The 15018-nt window shown below is 61.4% G+C and overlaps 1 protein-coding gene across 4 annotated transcripts in view; it reads right to left on the reverse strand.

Moving 5' to 3' along the window:
• Window positions 1-5456: 5456 nt before the first annotated feature.
• Window positions 5457-15018, reverse strand: part of TXNRD2 (thioredoxin reductase 2) — a 67526-nt gene continuing 57964 nt past the window's right edge. For 2 of the 4 annotated variants that reach the window (XM_008966665.4, XM_063603441.1), the window contains exons 12-18: window positions 13229-13365; window positions 10539-10634; window positions 10098-10190; window positions 8284-8355; window positions 8008-8105; window positions 6972-7166; window positions 5457-5739 (exon numbers count right to left, since the gene is read on the reverse strand). In XM_008966665.4, the coding sequence (XP_008964913.2) occupies window positions 7043-7166; window positions 8008-8105; window positions 8284-8355; window positions 10098-10190; window positions 10539-10634; window positions 13229-13365 (620 nt within the window). In that variant the 3' untranslated portion in view covers window positions 5457-5739; window positions 6972-7042. Of the gene's footprint in view, window positions 7167-8007; window positions 8106-8283; window positions 8356-10097; window positions 10191-10538; window positions 10635-13228; window positions 13366-15018 lie in introns of all 4 variants that reach the window. The other 2 variants (XM_063603442.1, XM_063603440.1) reach the window with 2 other exon arrangements.

The raw sequence follows: 15018 nt of genomic DNA on the forward strand, positions 1-15018 counted from the left end.
TTCACTCCTGTGGGTGCCCAGCCCTCTGCCCTGCCCCTGTGAGAGTCAGCTACCAACCAAAAGGCACAGCAGGGGAAGTTCTCTTCTGTCTCCAAAGAGTCTCTGCTTGTCCCCCTCACTGGGAAGTAAGGGAAGGCTCTGGGAACGCCGGCTTGGGTTTTGGGATTAGGGTAACCTGAGCACTGTACACCATGTCAGGGCTGGGATCAGGCAGGCTCGGGCCTAAGATGCTTTCCTGGGCCCCACAGACGGCCCCCTCGCTGTCCTCATAGGCACACAGGATTGGCCAGGGGCCAGGACAAGCAGGGCTCCAGAACCCTCTGGCGGCAGGACCAGAGGTCAGGGAGATTTGAGGGAGTTAGGCCACGCCTCGAGAGCAGGCATAGGGGAAGATGAAGGACAGAAGGGTGGTCAGGGTGCGGCAGGAGTGAGGCTCGGCTGCATCTGCAGGAGAGCACCAAGGGCCCACGGGCACCAGGCCCAGGTCTGAAGCTGCGGCCCTGACGGTTCCCATGATCAAGTGTACAGGGATTAAGGAGCAGTGTCTGGAAAATGGGCCCACAGTCTTGCCTCTCTCTCCCAGGGTTGCCCAGAAGACCCATCCAGGGTGCTGACAGCAGCAATCACTGGCATTTAGTGCATGGACTTGGCCGCAGGGCGTAGGCACCGTGTGGGTTGTCGTCCTCCACTCCTGGCCAGTGCAGGCAGTCTCGGCTGCTGTCGCCTGTATTCCCTGACGACCCGTAGTGCCAGCCCGAGCTGGATGCTGTCACCGCCTGACGGAGCGCAGGGTGTCTGTGGCAAGTCCTCAACTCTTGGCCAAACTTCACCCTGCATGGTGGATTCTGGGAACAGAAATCGATGATGCCAGCCACGCCTGCCAGGCTTGGAGGTGGGCCCTGTGGCTGACGCTCAGGGGGCTGCTGCAGGTGAGGCCCAAGGAGCGCCCAGGTGTCCGGGGTCCCATCCCTCCCACGCTCTGCCTCCCAGAACCCCGTCGGGGCTGCATCACATCCATTTCCTGGGTTATCAGTCTCGTGGCAGCTCTTGCCTGTTGAAGAATCTTCTGTCCAGCTATTTCCCAAGCTGAACATTCCAGGTTGTGGCTGGACAGGCCCTTGCCCGCCTGCCCCCAACCCTGAGCTCCTTCCTTCACTAGCCCATCAGCAGCTTGGCTCCCTGCAGCCGGCCCCGTGGGACCTGGTCTGGGCAGGGGCACAGCAGAGCTGGGGTCTGCACAGCACTGGAGCACTGGATCCTGCCTGGAAGAGCACAGCCCAGAAGCCCCAAGCACAGCGGGGAGGCCCCTCAGCCCGGGCGCAGAGGGACATGGGAGCATACGGAGCCAGTTCCTCCCTGCCTGCCTTCTGCTCGGGGTGGCAGCCAGGACGCCAGCATGTACCTCTTTACGCCCCTGCCTGGTCCAGGAAGAACCTCAGGCAGCTTGCAGGGCCATGCAGTGCCCAGCCAGAGAGCCCAGCTCGAAGATGGTGGTAGAGGAAGGAGACCAGGCTGGGCATAGAATGTTCCCGTGCCAGGCTCTGTTGAGCTCTGGGCTTCCGCTGGGAGGGTTGGGGAGGGGAGGGCCAGGGAGACAGAGGTGGGCTAGCCCAAGGACGCAGCCTGGGGGCCCATGGGAGGGGTCTTGTGGGCCAGTGGCCCTACCAGGACGGGCGTGGGGCTGCTGCCTAGGGCTCCATGGAAGCCCAGGGAGTGGGATCTGGAAGTCTCTCTCAGCAGCTGGCTGGCTCTCTGGCCTGGCCAAGCAGGCAAAAGTAGGGGCCAAGGTGCTGGGTGGATGGGCTGCGGGGTCCCTGGTGGCATGGGGGCCCACGTCTAGGCCCTGCTAGAGCAGTCCCAGGTGGGGGGTAGCTGGGTTGTGGAGAGGGACACCACCCCAGCACACTCCCATTCTAGTCTTCGCCCCATGTGAGTTGGGCTGAGGCCCCCACATGGGCTGGGAGGTCCACAGCCTGTGCATTTGGGGCCAGGAGAGGGCATCTTCCTCTACTGCCCAAGAGTAAGACGTGGCCCAGGCCCATCTGGATGGAGAGGCAGTTCAGAGGGAGATGCTTCCTGATGGGGCGCCCTGTGCCTGGGCCTTAATACCTGTAGGGGCTGCACCACCTGTCCTGGCCACTGATGCTGGCCCGCTGGCCTTGGGTGTAGACCCCCTGCTGCTTCCTGCTCCAGAGGGTGGGGATCCCCGTGTCTGGCAATGAATGACCCACACCAACCCTCCTGGACCCTGACTAGGCCCAAGGGTGGGAAGTGGCGATGAGTGAGGGCAGGTGGGCAGAGGCCAGCAGGTCTCATCAGGCTGGGCGGGAGGATCTCTTGCCCAGGGCAGGGGCACTCAGGGACCCTGGGGAGGAGAAGTGGCTCCCAGAGGGACACGGGGTGGGGCAGCAGCCTGGGACCGAGACCAGGAGGCTCAGGTGGCTCTGAGCTCTGGGAGGCAGGAGTGGCCCCCACCCACCAGCCCAACGCAGACACCAACACGCTTCTCATGCCACCCACTGGAGCCAGGTGCCAACCTGTGCTCTCTTGGGGAGGGATGTGAGCATGGGGCGGTGACGCCACTAGGATGGAGCCTCAACCCGAGGTGGCCCAGGCACCTGGAGCCTCAATAGGGCCTGGAGGGGTTAGTGTGGCCTCATGGCCCTGCCCCGATGAGCACACTGCCCAGCCACCTCAGGGCATCCCTCATTAAAGGTCTTGGGTCACCTCCAGTTCTTGCCCAGTGTGTGAGGGGTAGGTGGGGGCCTCAGGCCTGCCTCTGGGGCCTGCTTCAACCTGGGGAGGGGACCAGGGCCCAGGGCCCAGGCACTGGCGGCACCTCCAAGCTGCTGCACTGGGGCTGGAGTGGCCGTGGGCCAGGTAAGGCAAGCAGGTGTCAGCCGAGGTGAGCTCATGTGCCAAGACCCTGTGGGAGGAGCCCAAACCCGAGGCCAGGAAACAGGTGCTCTCAACTGCAGCCCCACCTGACGCTGCTGCTCTCACAGGGGCAGCCCTGCCTGAGGGCCTAGCCAGCACTAAGGTCACCTCACGGCCAGGAGAGCAGGGCCGAGGTGCCCGATGGCTGCGAAGTGAGGCTAGGGCCAAGCAAGGGTGCAGCATGCTCAGGGAGGGGGCTGCAGTCTGAGCATATCAGTTACCCCTCCCCTTGAGCTGATGACCCCTGCTGTACCCCCTGTCCACTCCTCAGAGCCCTGCCAGGCCCTGCCCTCCCCTGCTGCCCCGCTCTGGCCCTCGAAGCCCTCCATAACTGTGTGTCCCCTCCCCTGCGTGTGGACCACCCAGGGGGCCTGGGGAGCTGCCCAGTGTCACTCAGGGGTGTTGGGGGCAGGAGAGGGTGACACTGCCCCATGCAGGGTGTGGCAGAGAGGGGCCACTCAGCCTCGCTGGGCAGCACCCCCCGCCCACTTCTCCTGCTCCCACGTCTTTGCGAGATCTGGTGCCACAGCAGAAGTGTGGAGGATGTCGCCGGGGGTAATTGCAGGTTACACAGAACAATCTGAGGAATTAAAGTCATATTTTCATTGCACCATAAAAACATGTGAAGGCGGCGGGACGGCGGACCCGGGGCCAGGCGGAGAGCACCCGGCTCTGGCCCCACCCTGCACTCCCTGGGCCGTCCCCAGGGAGACGCAGGATCGAAACCACTGTTGGCCCAGCACACCGGTCCCACGCTGGGCAAGGGAGACCGGGAGAGCGGCCGCTTTGCCCACATTGCCCTGCTGGGCCCTGGTTCCTGCCCTGGCTGTGCAGCTGCCTGGGTGGGGGCTCTGGGCCAGTGTCCCACCAGAGTAGTGAGGTGTGGGGATGGCCTGTGCCTGCGGGGTCCCCTGGGCCTGGTCTGCAGCGAGGTGCCTGCCAGTTCAGCACCGGCCCTGAGAGGGCCTGGGGCAGCAGTGCTGGCCTCTTTGTGGCCGCTCTTCACCTGCAGCACCCATTGCTTGTAAACTGAGCTAGACCCCTGCCCACCACTTACCAGGAGGATATGAGACCCTGTGCAGCAGGAGCCCAAGGACCCACGGCTGCCTGGGATGTGTGTGGTGGATGTTTTGGTCCCTCCTAGGGGATGTGCAGGCCGGCTGAATGGGCCACACAGCGTGGGAGAGCCGAGGTCACAGAGAGCAGGTGTGTGGTACACGGTGTGTTCTGGGAAGAAGGGGCACGCAGAGAAAACCACCTGGAGGGGCCAGTGGGGACATGGACGTGTGGGTGGCTCTCAGGCCACCAGCAACAGGTACTCCTGGTCGGCTGGGCAGGCAGGGAGGCGAGAGGCCCTCCCAGCAGAATGTGGCCCAGTGTGTAGTGCGGGCTCCACACAGCTGCATCCTCTCCATCACCACAAAAGCACCAAGGCCATTTCAAGCTTTCCCCGTGCTCCCTGGCAGGGGCTGATCCCAGGGCCAAGGAATCCACAGGCCCTCTGCCCCCTTCCTGGCTGCTGCCCAGAGCCACCCCCGAGAGCCCAGGCAGCAGGTGTAGGCTGACCTCCCAGCCTGGCGGTGCCTCCAAGGCAAAAAACTTGCAGGCCTAGAGGCGAGCCCCACCCACAGGATCCGGCCCAGGCATGCCACCAGCCGTGCGTTAAATGGGACACGGCTAATCTAGAGCTGCACTTGTGGGAGGGCCTGGCCCAGCACTTGGCATCTTAAGTGGGCGTCTGAGAGCTCACGCGCACGCTTCACACAGCAAGTCGGGCTCCTGCAGGCCCATTAAGGTGCAAAGGCATTCCTCTGTGTGCTGACAAGCAGGGTCCCATCCACGGCTCCGGGCCGGCAGACTAAGTGATGTTTTCTTAAGGAAGACACGCGATTAGCCACAGCTAAAGCCCCAGCACAATGCAGGGCCCGGCCGTGGCTGTCAGCGCTGTCTCTCGGCAGTGACTGACAGGCACTCCCCAGCCCATCAAGCCTCAATGCACAGGATTAGCCTGACGCAGCCGACAAGCTGACTTGGAGGGCCACGGTGGAAAACCGGCAAAGTGACTGACATCCGGGGACAGAGAGCCTCACACAGCCCTGCTACCTCCTGTCATGGGCCTGCCTGCTGGCGGGCTGTTCCAGAACAAAGCCGGTGTTGCCGCCCCTCCCAAGAGCCTGCCTGGCACTGGGCTGCCCTTCTTGCTTCAAGGTGCAGAGACCTAGGCAGAGGGTCCCAGGAAAAACCCTCAGTGGGCGTCTTCAGGCCAGAGGCCAGGCAGCTGTGGGGCAGGTGGGGCGGCTCCGCCTCCTGCCTAAGTGGGGTCCCTAGCACTGCAAGTCTGCTCCCCTCTGCCCAGGGCTGCTTGGAATTGTGTTCGGGGGTTCAAGGGGCCCCAGCGGTCTCTGGGCTGCCCTGGATGGAAGCTACTCACGATTGAAGAGGGGCCTGGTGGCCTGGCCAGACCCCACCCACCTGAGCGATCCTGGGGGACCATCAGGGACACCGCAGGCAGAGCACACTTCAGAAAAAGTACCCTCTTTATTTGCAATGCAGAAATGCCAGGGGGCTCGGACATGGGTGCCCACAGGGTAGGTTTCCACCCAGGTCGTCATCATCTGGCACCAGGAGCCTGGGGGGTGCCCGGCGGCAGAGGCTGAGAGGTGCAGGGGTGAGGTGGACAGTCCCCTGAGCCATCCCTGTGGGGCACACGGGCCACCTGTCCAGCACTTGCGCTCCACGCTGACCATCTCACAGGCGCTCCAGGAGAGGGTTGAGGCCCCCCAAACCTGGCCTGCAGCCATCCTGCCAACAACAGGAAGGTCAGCACAGGTCAGCCACCCACCCCTCACATCAGCCTAGCTATGTCTCCCACTGCCACACCCAGGGACCCCCAAGGGAGATGGGTGAGAAATAAACCCAGCAGAGAATGGCCCCACCCCAGGGCGATGCGTCACAGGGAGCGACGCGGTGCTACAAAAATATTTTGAAATGATAAAAATTTATAGCAGGCTCCTAACAAAACAGCTCTGGGAGGTGTAATGTTCTGATAAGAGTTTCCTCAGGATGCCCTTTGTTTATCCCTATCGAGCGCGGCCCCGCCGGGGGGAGGCGGCCACGGTGAAGCAGGGGGCCCTGAGTACCCCCAGAGAGGCCTCCCCAGAGCCCCTCGGCACCATGCAGACCCTAGAGCCTGTCCACAGGCATCTTGGGGGGAGCCCACTGCTCTGCCTGGTCTCCACCTCAGCCCCGGGGGAGAGATGGAGCCCAAACACCCCAACCCTGGGAGGGGCTGACAGCCATGGGGGTGCCCCAGGTGGGCTGGATGGCACGGGCTGAGGGCCCACCCTGCCCCGGCCCCTGCCCTGCAGCCCAGGCCAGAGGATGCACTATCACACCACGAGGCGAGGGGGCTCTGGCACAGGCATCCCTGGGGCAGAGGCCAGGAGCCCTTGCCAGTTCCTTCCTCCCCAGAAGAGGTCACGATGAACAACATGCCCCCCGGTCAGCCTGGCTCTGCAGAGCTGGAACAGAACCAGATGTGCAGGGCAGGCTGGGCAGGGCCGGCCATCACAGGGCAGCGTCTCCACCTTCTGGGAGATAGGGAAACGAGCGGGCGCTGAACTCTGCAGGAGCCAGGCCTTGGTGGGAGGCCTCGGTGGGAGGCCAGCTTCCCGACTGCAGCCCCCTGTGGGGCAGCAACTTGAGATGCCCGACTTTAGCCCACCCGGGACACCTTCCACGCCAACATCCACCTGGGATAGGCTGCTAAGGATGAGCCCCGTTTCTTGATACCTCCTGTGTGTGGGGAGCAGCTGTGGCCAGGCCGGGGTCTGGGGTCCCCCGGGGAGGTTTGGGCCCTTGGGAACTTCCCCTTCTGCCTGTCACCGCTGTGGCCTGGTTACAGGATGGAGCACCCATTCTGGGTGGCGTGGCAGGTGCAGCCTTGCTGTACACCTGGAGGGAGCCCATGGCCAGGGCTCCTGCACCCCTGCCACATGCCCTGTCCTCAAACAGAGCCAGCCCCACCTGCATACCTGGGTCTGGCCTCCGAGGAGCTGGCGGCGGGCGCACCGTGTGCCCTGGCCTGCAGGGATGGCGCTTACCCTCAGCAGCCTGTCACCGTGGGGTCCAGGCCTGAGCGCTTGGAGATGCGCAGCTTGACTACCTCCTCAGAGCATGTGGGATGGATACCCACGGTCCGCATCACCTGCGCATAGGAGGCCCCACACCTGCACATGGGGGATGGGGGAGGCAGGTGGGGTCAGCACAGGGGAGGGGGGTCCACAGCATCCCACCCCCGGGAAGAGGAGGGCCTCAGAGGCTGCTGGTCTCCTCACTGTCCCCTGACCCCCAGCCAGCAGCCAGGACCCCTGCCCACACCCGTGGGTGCCATCCACCTCCCTCCCAGCAGATGCCTAGTGCTCATCCAGCCCACCTCCCACCCAGCCACGCCCTGGCTTCCTGCTGTTCCATCCTCCCCCGCTAGGCACAGTCCTGCCTTAGGCCTCTGCTCTCTGCTTTACCCACAGACAGCGCATCCTGGCCTCACCACACCACCACCTCCCAGGCCCCACATCCAGCCAGCCACCTCTCTCAGGCCATGCACAATGTCCCAACCTCCAACTACCCCTGTCAACCCACCCAGAGCCTTTGCCATGGCTTCCTTTGACCCCGGGACCCCGAAAACACACAGCCTGAGCCCAAGACCCAGGCAATGGCCCCAGCTCCAGAAGACACACAGCAGCCCTGGGGTGGCTCTCCAGGTACTGGCACTCTGCTCATGGTGGCGTGGTGCTTGGCCAGGTGGGCAAGGGCCCTAGCAGCGACCCGGGGCCGCAGGGGACACCTCACCTGGCTCTGGCTGGCTCAACAGCGTCTGGCTGGGGCAGAACCGCCTCTTGTCCCCCCAAAACCCGCCCTGTCTGAGGGGCCTGAGGAATCTCTGCTGCAAACCCACAAAGGCCACATAAATGCCGCAAGAGTGGCAGCAGCTCTCCACTGTAGGACTGCCGGCACTCGAGGGATACCCGGCTGCACATCGCATCGCAGCCTGCATTCCTCGGGACTTACTTGATCCCCAGAGCAAATCCTTGAGTAACTTCGCCTGCGTTGGGGCCAAGGAAATGCAGGCCCAGCACCAGCTGTGGGGGCTCCCTCAGGCACACCATCTGAAAGCCGCACATCTCAGCCACCAGCCCAGGAGGGGGCTGGGTTGCGTCCACCCTGCATCCACCCTGCACCCTGCCTGGGAGGCATGGGTGGGGCCAGTCCTCGGGTGTTCACCCTGCCAGGCTCTTTGCCACCCTCCCTCTCATCCTCAGCACCCTGGGCCACAGGGATGCTCACCTTTACATAACACTGGGATGCATCTCGTCCAGCCACCGTGAACTCCAGTGGTTTATAATGGGCGTGATAGACCTGAGGACAGGATACCAACCCTGGATCAGTGCTGGGACAAACAAACCTCGTGGCACCTGCAGCTCCCACAGGCTGCATGGGCAAGGCAGGGTCATGGCGGGCAGGAACCATCCATCTGGCCTGAAGGTCTGTTCTGGGATGGGGATGAGGGCTTGGCTGGCCACGGGGTGTGTGCAGGCCCTCTCACGTGCAGGCAGCCAGTGGCTGGAGCCATGCTCTGCAGGACAGACCCTCTCCCACCCAGGCCTGGGACCCCCGTAGACCACAGCAGCAGAGCAGGCATCAGGCAATCCAAGCAGCCAGGCCAGGAACAGCAAACCTGGGTGGACGTAGCTCACCCACAACAAATGGTGGAGGCAAGAATGGGTGAGCAGGCGGCCACCTGGGCTCCCTCAGGCACCCTCGTGTTTGCTTGGCCCTCACTGGAGCAAGGCCGCTGTGGCCACACCGGAGCCGGAGCTGTTGGGCCAAGGCTTTCAGCACCCCTGAAGGGCTCGACAGCGTGTCCGGGGCTGCGGCCAAGTAAAAAATGAGTGGGGCCCTCACATGTGCTGTACAGCCATTATTAATTAATGGAACTTCAGAGAATATTGTTCTAACTAAGACAGAATCGAAAAGAAAACAAACAAAGAGTATTTGGCCATTCGACATTGTGAAACATAAAACAACATTATAAAATGCCAGGAACATATGTCCCAGCACACTTGTGATGAATCAAACAAAAATAGCAAATAAAGTGCCTCGGGGAAGGCTGGCCTGTCAGGCCCGTCCTGTTGATGGAGAGTTCTGGGGTACAGGGGGAAGGGGCCAGCCCTGGAGCCCAGTGACTCATCCCCAAAGGCCGCAGGCCCCACCGTCCAGGCTGCAGGCTCCGGTTTCTCTGGGTGCCTGCAAGCTGCAGCGGCAGCAAGATGAAACCGCACCAAAGGCTTCCAGCTACCACGGCCCGGCAGGCTTCAGAGCCCCCGCATCCCTCCAGGCCACCCCGGAGCCACAGCCACCTGCAAGAGCAGACCCCCAAAGCAGACTTGCTCGATGAAAACCCCTTTCCTCAAGGGTGAGTGCCTGAGCCTGGAAGAAGCTGGAAGAGGATGGGTATCAGGATGTGGTGGGGGGTGGGGGGCAGGGGGCTCTCGCCTGGGAGAAACCCTGGGCAGTCCAGGAAGACGAGGTGCAGGGTGGTGGGGGGGGGGGGTGGAAGCAGAGGTCGGAGGCCCCTGGGAGAAACCTTTCTGGGTAGAGTGAGATTCATGGCCCTGCAAGGTGGGGACAGCACAGAGGCACCTTCGGGGCCCTGGTGCTTTCAGGGACAAGCAGCTGTGTGCTGGAGTGGGGCCAGCGCTCAGCTGACCTCAGCAGGGGAGCGGGTGGCACCGTGGTGGTGACCCTGCTGGTGCTGGGCACCCCCTGCAGCATGGCTGGGGTGGGGCTGGGGGCTTCTGGGCCACAGGGCTTCTCCTTGCCCTCAGAACAAGGCAGCGAAGGGCCTTCCCCTCACTGCTGTGACACATGGTGGCAGAGACCAGAGGCACCTAAGCGCAGTCACCCCAAGGCGGCCAAAGCCCAGGCACCCCCACTTCTGAGGCTGCCCCCAACGTGTCCCTTCCCGCTACACACAGCCACTGCTCAGGGCCCCTGGAAAGGAGAGACCTTGGCACCCTGCTAACAAGGCCTCTGCCCAGAGCATGGGGCGAGGTCGCGGAGTCGCCACTGTCCTCAGCTGTGCTGCTCCCAGGCCTCACCTCAACATGCTCCTGCCCGTGGCGAGCCACTGCCTCCTCCTCGGACAGCCCCACACAGCCATACTCCAGCGGGGTGAAGACGGTCGTGGGAACCTGAAAGCAGGTCTGGAGTCAGGGAGGGCCCTTGGGCCCCCAAAACCGAAGTTCCCCACTGCATGTGACACAAAGAGCAGCAATCACAGACCAGGACCAGATGCGCCCAGAGCAGGCTGCAAGCACAGTAGGTGACCCACCTGCCCACGCCTGCGCCACACTCAGAACTGAGCCCCACACGCATGCATGCACACACATGTGTGCACAACACACCCACATAAGCGCACACACACGCATGCCCACACCTACATGCAGACACACAGCGCACAAAGGCCCCTCACCCCAGAAGAGCTAGCCTCGAACTCAGCCTGTCCCAGGCTGCACGTGGCGTCCTGCTAGAGAACTCACATTGTCGTAGTCCATCAGATCTGAGGACCCGCCGAAGAGCCGCTGCACCAGGAGCCTCCCGGCCATGATCGCTGTGGGTGTCAGCTCAGGCCGCCCCTTGGGGAAGGCACAGGGGGGCCACGTCAGCACCATGTCCGGGGTTATATGCAGCCCCCATGCCATCACCCTTTGCCCTCCGAGTGGGCATCTCCCTTTAGAAAATCCCCAACACTGGCACCGAGCATGGTGACGTACAGCATTCCCCCTAGAGCTCGTCCTCCTGCGGGGCATCCCAGGGACCTAGGTAGGTTGCTCATTCTCCTGTTTGCTGCCCTCCACTCTGCCCTGGGAAAGGAGTCCGCTGCTGATGAGGCTGGCTGTGCCACCCTCACATGCTCAAGCCTTCTCTCCAAACCCCTTCTGCACATTGCTGACCTCGGAGGGCTGCCCCATGACCAAGCTCAAAAGAGCCCCTGCTACCGTTTTCATTCACTGGAATCTCCGGCTAAAAAAGGACCCCAAAGCGTTCCATGTGCTCCTGACGTGCAGCTTGACCTGCACGTCACAGTCCATAACAAATTCCAAATCAGAATGTCGCTGTGCTGGAGAGCCCTCCGTCCCAGGGTGTGCCCAGCCTTGGGGGTTCCAGCACCGTCCTCTGGGATGGGCTGCCAATCACCATGGCAGCAGGAAATGCAGATGTTGTTTGGCATTCCAGAAATGCATAGAGATCCGTGGAGATAAACTCGGAGAGCAGCCTGCGCATTCCAGCAGGCCTGACTAACTACGGAAACATCCCGGCGGTGCACAGCACACAACATCTCATTAAACAATAGCCCCCGCCCCGCCCACAGGCTCTTCCCAGCCGCTCAAGGGACCACTGGTTGGGTGTTAACTCTTTGGACTATTCAGAACGACCTTTCTGACAGAGTGGATTTAATGTTTAAATAAAGAATGCCTTTGGGTGCGCCATGCATTTCTGGCAAAACGGTTTGAAATGTTCCAGTTTCCAACACAGGAGCCTGGGAGCTACACACTTGCAGAGGGAAAACTCAGATTCCCAGACAGAAGGGAGGCTTCCCGCTGTGCACAGAAATGCACATGGCGCTGTCTCAGGCTGCAGTGCCCACAGGATGCAACAGACCCTGCAAGCAGAGACCACTGCACCTACATGGTCCACAGGCAGAGGCTGCGCTTGCAGAAATCACTGAGCAGCTGAACCATCCAGCTAAGCAAGCTGGGGCTGCAGGGTGGCTGAGGCACATGGAGCCACATGCTCTGTCCACACAATCGGGTTGGCTAGATGGGCCCTACAGGACCCTGCAGGGTCTGCCTGGAGCCTCAGAGTGTGACCTTATTTGGAAATAAGATCTTTGCAGATACAATTAAGGTAAGGATGGAAATGAAGTCATCCTGGATTAGGGTGGACCCTAAGTCCAATTGCAGAGAAACTGTAAGAGGCAAATCAGGGCCCAGAGACACACCCAGGAGACTGTCATATGACGATGAGGCAGAGAGAGGAGTGATATAGCCACAACCCGAGGGACGCCTGGGGCATCCTACCCCAGAGGCTTCTGAGGGAGCCTGGCCCAGCTGACACTTTCTGACATGGAGTCTCGCTATGTCACCCAGGCTGGAGTGCAGTGGCACGATCTTGGCTCACGGTAACCTCCGCCTTTCTCCTCCCGAGTTCAAATGATTCTCCTGCCTCAGCCTCCCGGGTAGCTGGGATTACAGATACGTGCCACCACGCCTGGCTAATTTTTGTATTTTTTTAGTAGAGACGGTTTCACCATGTTGGCTAGGCTGGTCTTGAACTCCTGACCTCAAGTAATCTGCCTGCCTCGGAGTCCCAAAGTGCTGGGATTACAAGCATGAGACACTGCACCCAGCCCCAGCTGACACTTTGATTTCAGACTACTGCCCCCAAACGTGAGATAATCCATGTCTGTTGTTCTGGGCCACCCGTGTGTGGTGATTTGGTACCACAGCCCCAGGACGCAGACACTGACAGGTCTCGCTACAAAGAAGCTCTCAGCGACCCTCCAGAGCCACTTTCAGCAGCAGGTGCTGGACACATGCAGGACAGGCCGAGCACTCCTGAGGCTGCCGGGGTGCAGCATCCCAAGACTGACCACCCAGGTCCCTTACCGGGGCCATGTGTAAGGAGGGCTCCAGAGCACCCACCCAGGAAAGACTGGCGCTGGTCTCTTCACAGCAGCAGCAGCAGCTGAGAGCAAAGGACCTGCCCCGGTGTGATGCCCAGAGAGGCAAGCCAGAGGATACTGAGGTGGGGAGGGCGGGGCCAGGTGGGCCCGAACTGGACCTGCCTCTCAACCCTGTGGGGACAGGACGGCCCCAAGGCCATGGTGGCTTTTCTAAGCCTATGCCTCTAGCCTACCTGCCGGGGGTTGAGGCCTGCGTGCAGAGCTGACCCACGCCCCATTCCCAGCAGGCGTCTGCTGCTGGTGCTTGCAGCTGTCTTTAGACCATCCACACTACCACCACAGAAAGGAAAGGCAGAGAGCCGAGGCCCATGTCCAGGTTGCCCCAGAACTCCAGACAGCCTGGCCCTGGGGTTTGGCCCAGAGCCTCTGTCATCAGAGAAAGTGTCGTTTCTCTCCTACAGGACGGCAGCAGCCGGAGCCCAGCGAGCAGGGGTGGTGGAGCAGGCAGGGGCAGGGGCCCTGGTCCCGGGACGCATGCCGTACCTCCACCACGTCACCAACGGCGTAGATGTGGGGCACAGAGGTGGCTTCCCGGGAGTCCACCAGGATCTTCTGCGTGTCGGGGCTAGTATCTACCCCAGCCTTCTCCAAATTCAGACTCCTGGTGTCTGGGACTCGACCTGAAGGAAATAGAGAGGGGGCTGAAAGGTCATCTTCAGTGGCTTTGACCTAGAGCCGTTGTGTTTAAACTATTTCTCAGAATGTCCACTTAGAGACCGGGTGCAGTGGCTCGTGCCTGTAATCCCAGCACTGTAGGAGGACGAGGTGGGCAAATCACCTGAGGTCATGAGTTCGAGACCACCCTGGCCAACATGATGAAACCCTGTCTCAGCCAGGCACGATGGCTCATGCCTGTAATCCCAACACTTTGGGAGGCCGAGGCAAGTGGATCACCTGAGGTCTGGAGTTCAAAACCAGCCTGGCCAACATGGTGAAACCCCATCTCTACTAAAAATACAAAATTACCTAGGTGTAGTGGTGCACACCTATAGTCCCAGCTACTCGGGAGGTTGAATCGCTTGAACCCAGGAGGTGGAGGCTGCAGTGAGCTAAGATTCCACCATTGCGCTCCAGCCTGGGCAACAAGAGCAAAACTCTGTCTCAAAAAAAAAAAAGAAAGAAAGAAAAGAAAAGAAAGAAACCCTGTCTCTATTAAAAATACAAAAATAGCTGGGTGTGGTGGCATGCACCTGTAATCCCAGCTACTTGGGAGGGTGAGGCATGAGAATTGCTTGAACCCGGGAGGTGTCGGTTGCAGTGAGCCAAGATCACACCACTGCACTTCAGCCTGGGCAACAGAGTGAGACTGTCTCAAGAAAAAAGAATGTCCACTTAGAACTGGCCAAACGTGAAGCACCAGCAGCGTAGAGGGGCTCCTGGCCTCTGCAGAAGGTGGCAGGCAGGTCTGAAACGGACGCTGGTCAGATGACAGCCGGCACAGGAGACAAGGCAGGGGTGCCACCCGTGGAAACTGGAGTCGGCCTTAGACTGGTTCCTGGCACGCGGGAAAGGAAGAGGCACTTGCCAATGCTGGGGCTCCCTGACATCAAAGAGTGCTAAGCGCGGGACTCCAGAATCTTCCACATGCCCAGGCCTCAGGCCTTGCTGCAGGGCCACCAGCACAGTGCCAATGGCTCTGGTACTGACTTCATCCGGAGAAACCAGCCCTTCGTGGGGAGCTCTTGGCACCTGGCCTGCCTGGCCTCCCTGCATCTGTCTGCAGCACCACAGCCTGATACCATTAGGCAGTGAGATCCATCAGCTCCCAGGCCTCAAGAGTCCAGAGGGGCCTCCTTCAAGGGACACCTGCTGGCTCCCAATGGCCTCCTCCCTAACTGGACAAGCTGAAGAGGAGCCAGCTACACCCTGGACTGTACCCCAACAATGCTCAAGTCCTGGGATCTGGCCCTCTGCCCAGGTAGGGCTTGAAGGTCTCTCCCCATTAGGAGAAAGCAAGCCCCCGTAACCCGCTAGTAGAGGGCCAGGTGAGCAGAGCTAGCAGCCGGGTCTCCCACCTGCTCTGCGCTGCAGCCCCTCGTGGCAGCCTGGCACACAGCCCCAGCCTAGAGACCTCAGGGCCAAGGGGAGCTGAGCTAAGGGGCAGTGTCCAAACTACACCGTGCCCATTCTAGGGGGCAGCTGGCTCAGCTGATCCTGCTCTTGGGTGCAAAGGCCAAGAGGGGCAGGGGATGGCCAGTCCAGGGGGTCAGCACAGCTGCCCCCTGCCAGTCTCCACACAGCCTGGGGCCCAGAGAGAGGGCACCGCATGGGCC

Source organism: Pan paniscus, chromosome 23 (genome assembly GCF_029289425.2).
Source record: "Pan paniscus chromosome 23, NHGRI_mPanPan1-v2.0_pri, whole genome shotgun sequence".
NCBI classification, from domain to species: domain Eukaryota; kingdom Metazoa; phylum Chordata; class Mammalia; order Primates; family Hominidae; genus Pan; species Pan paniscus.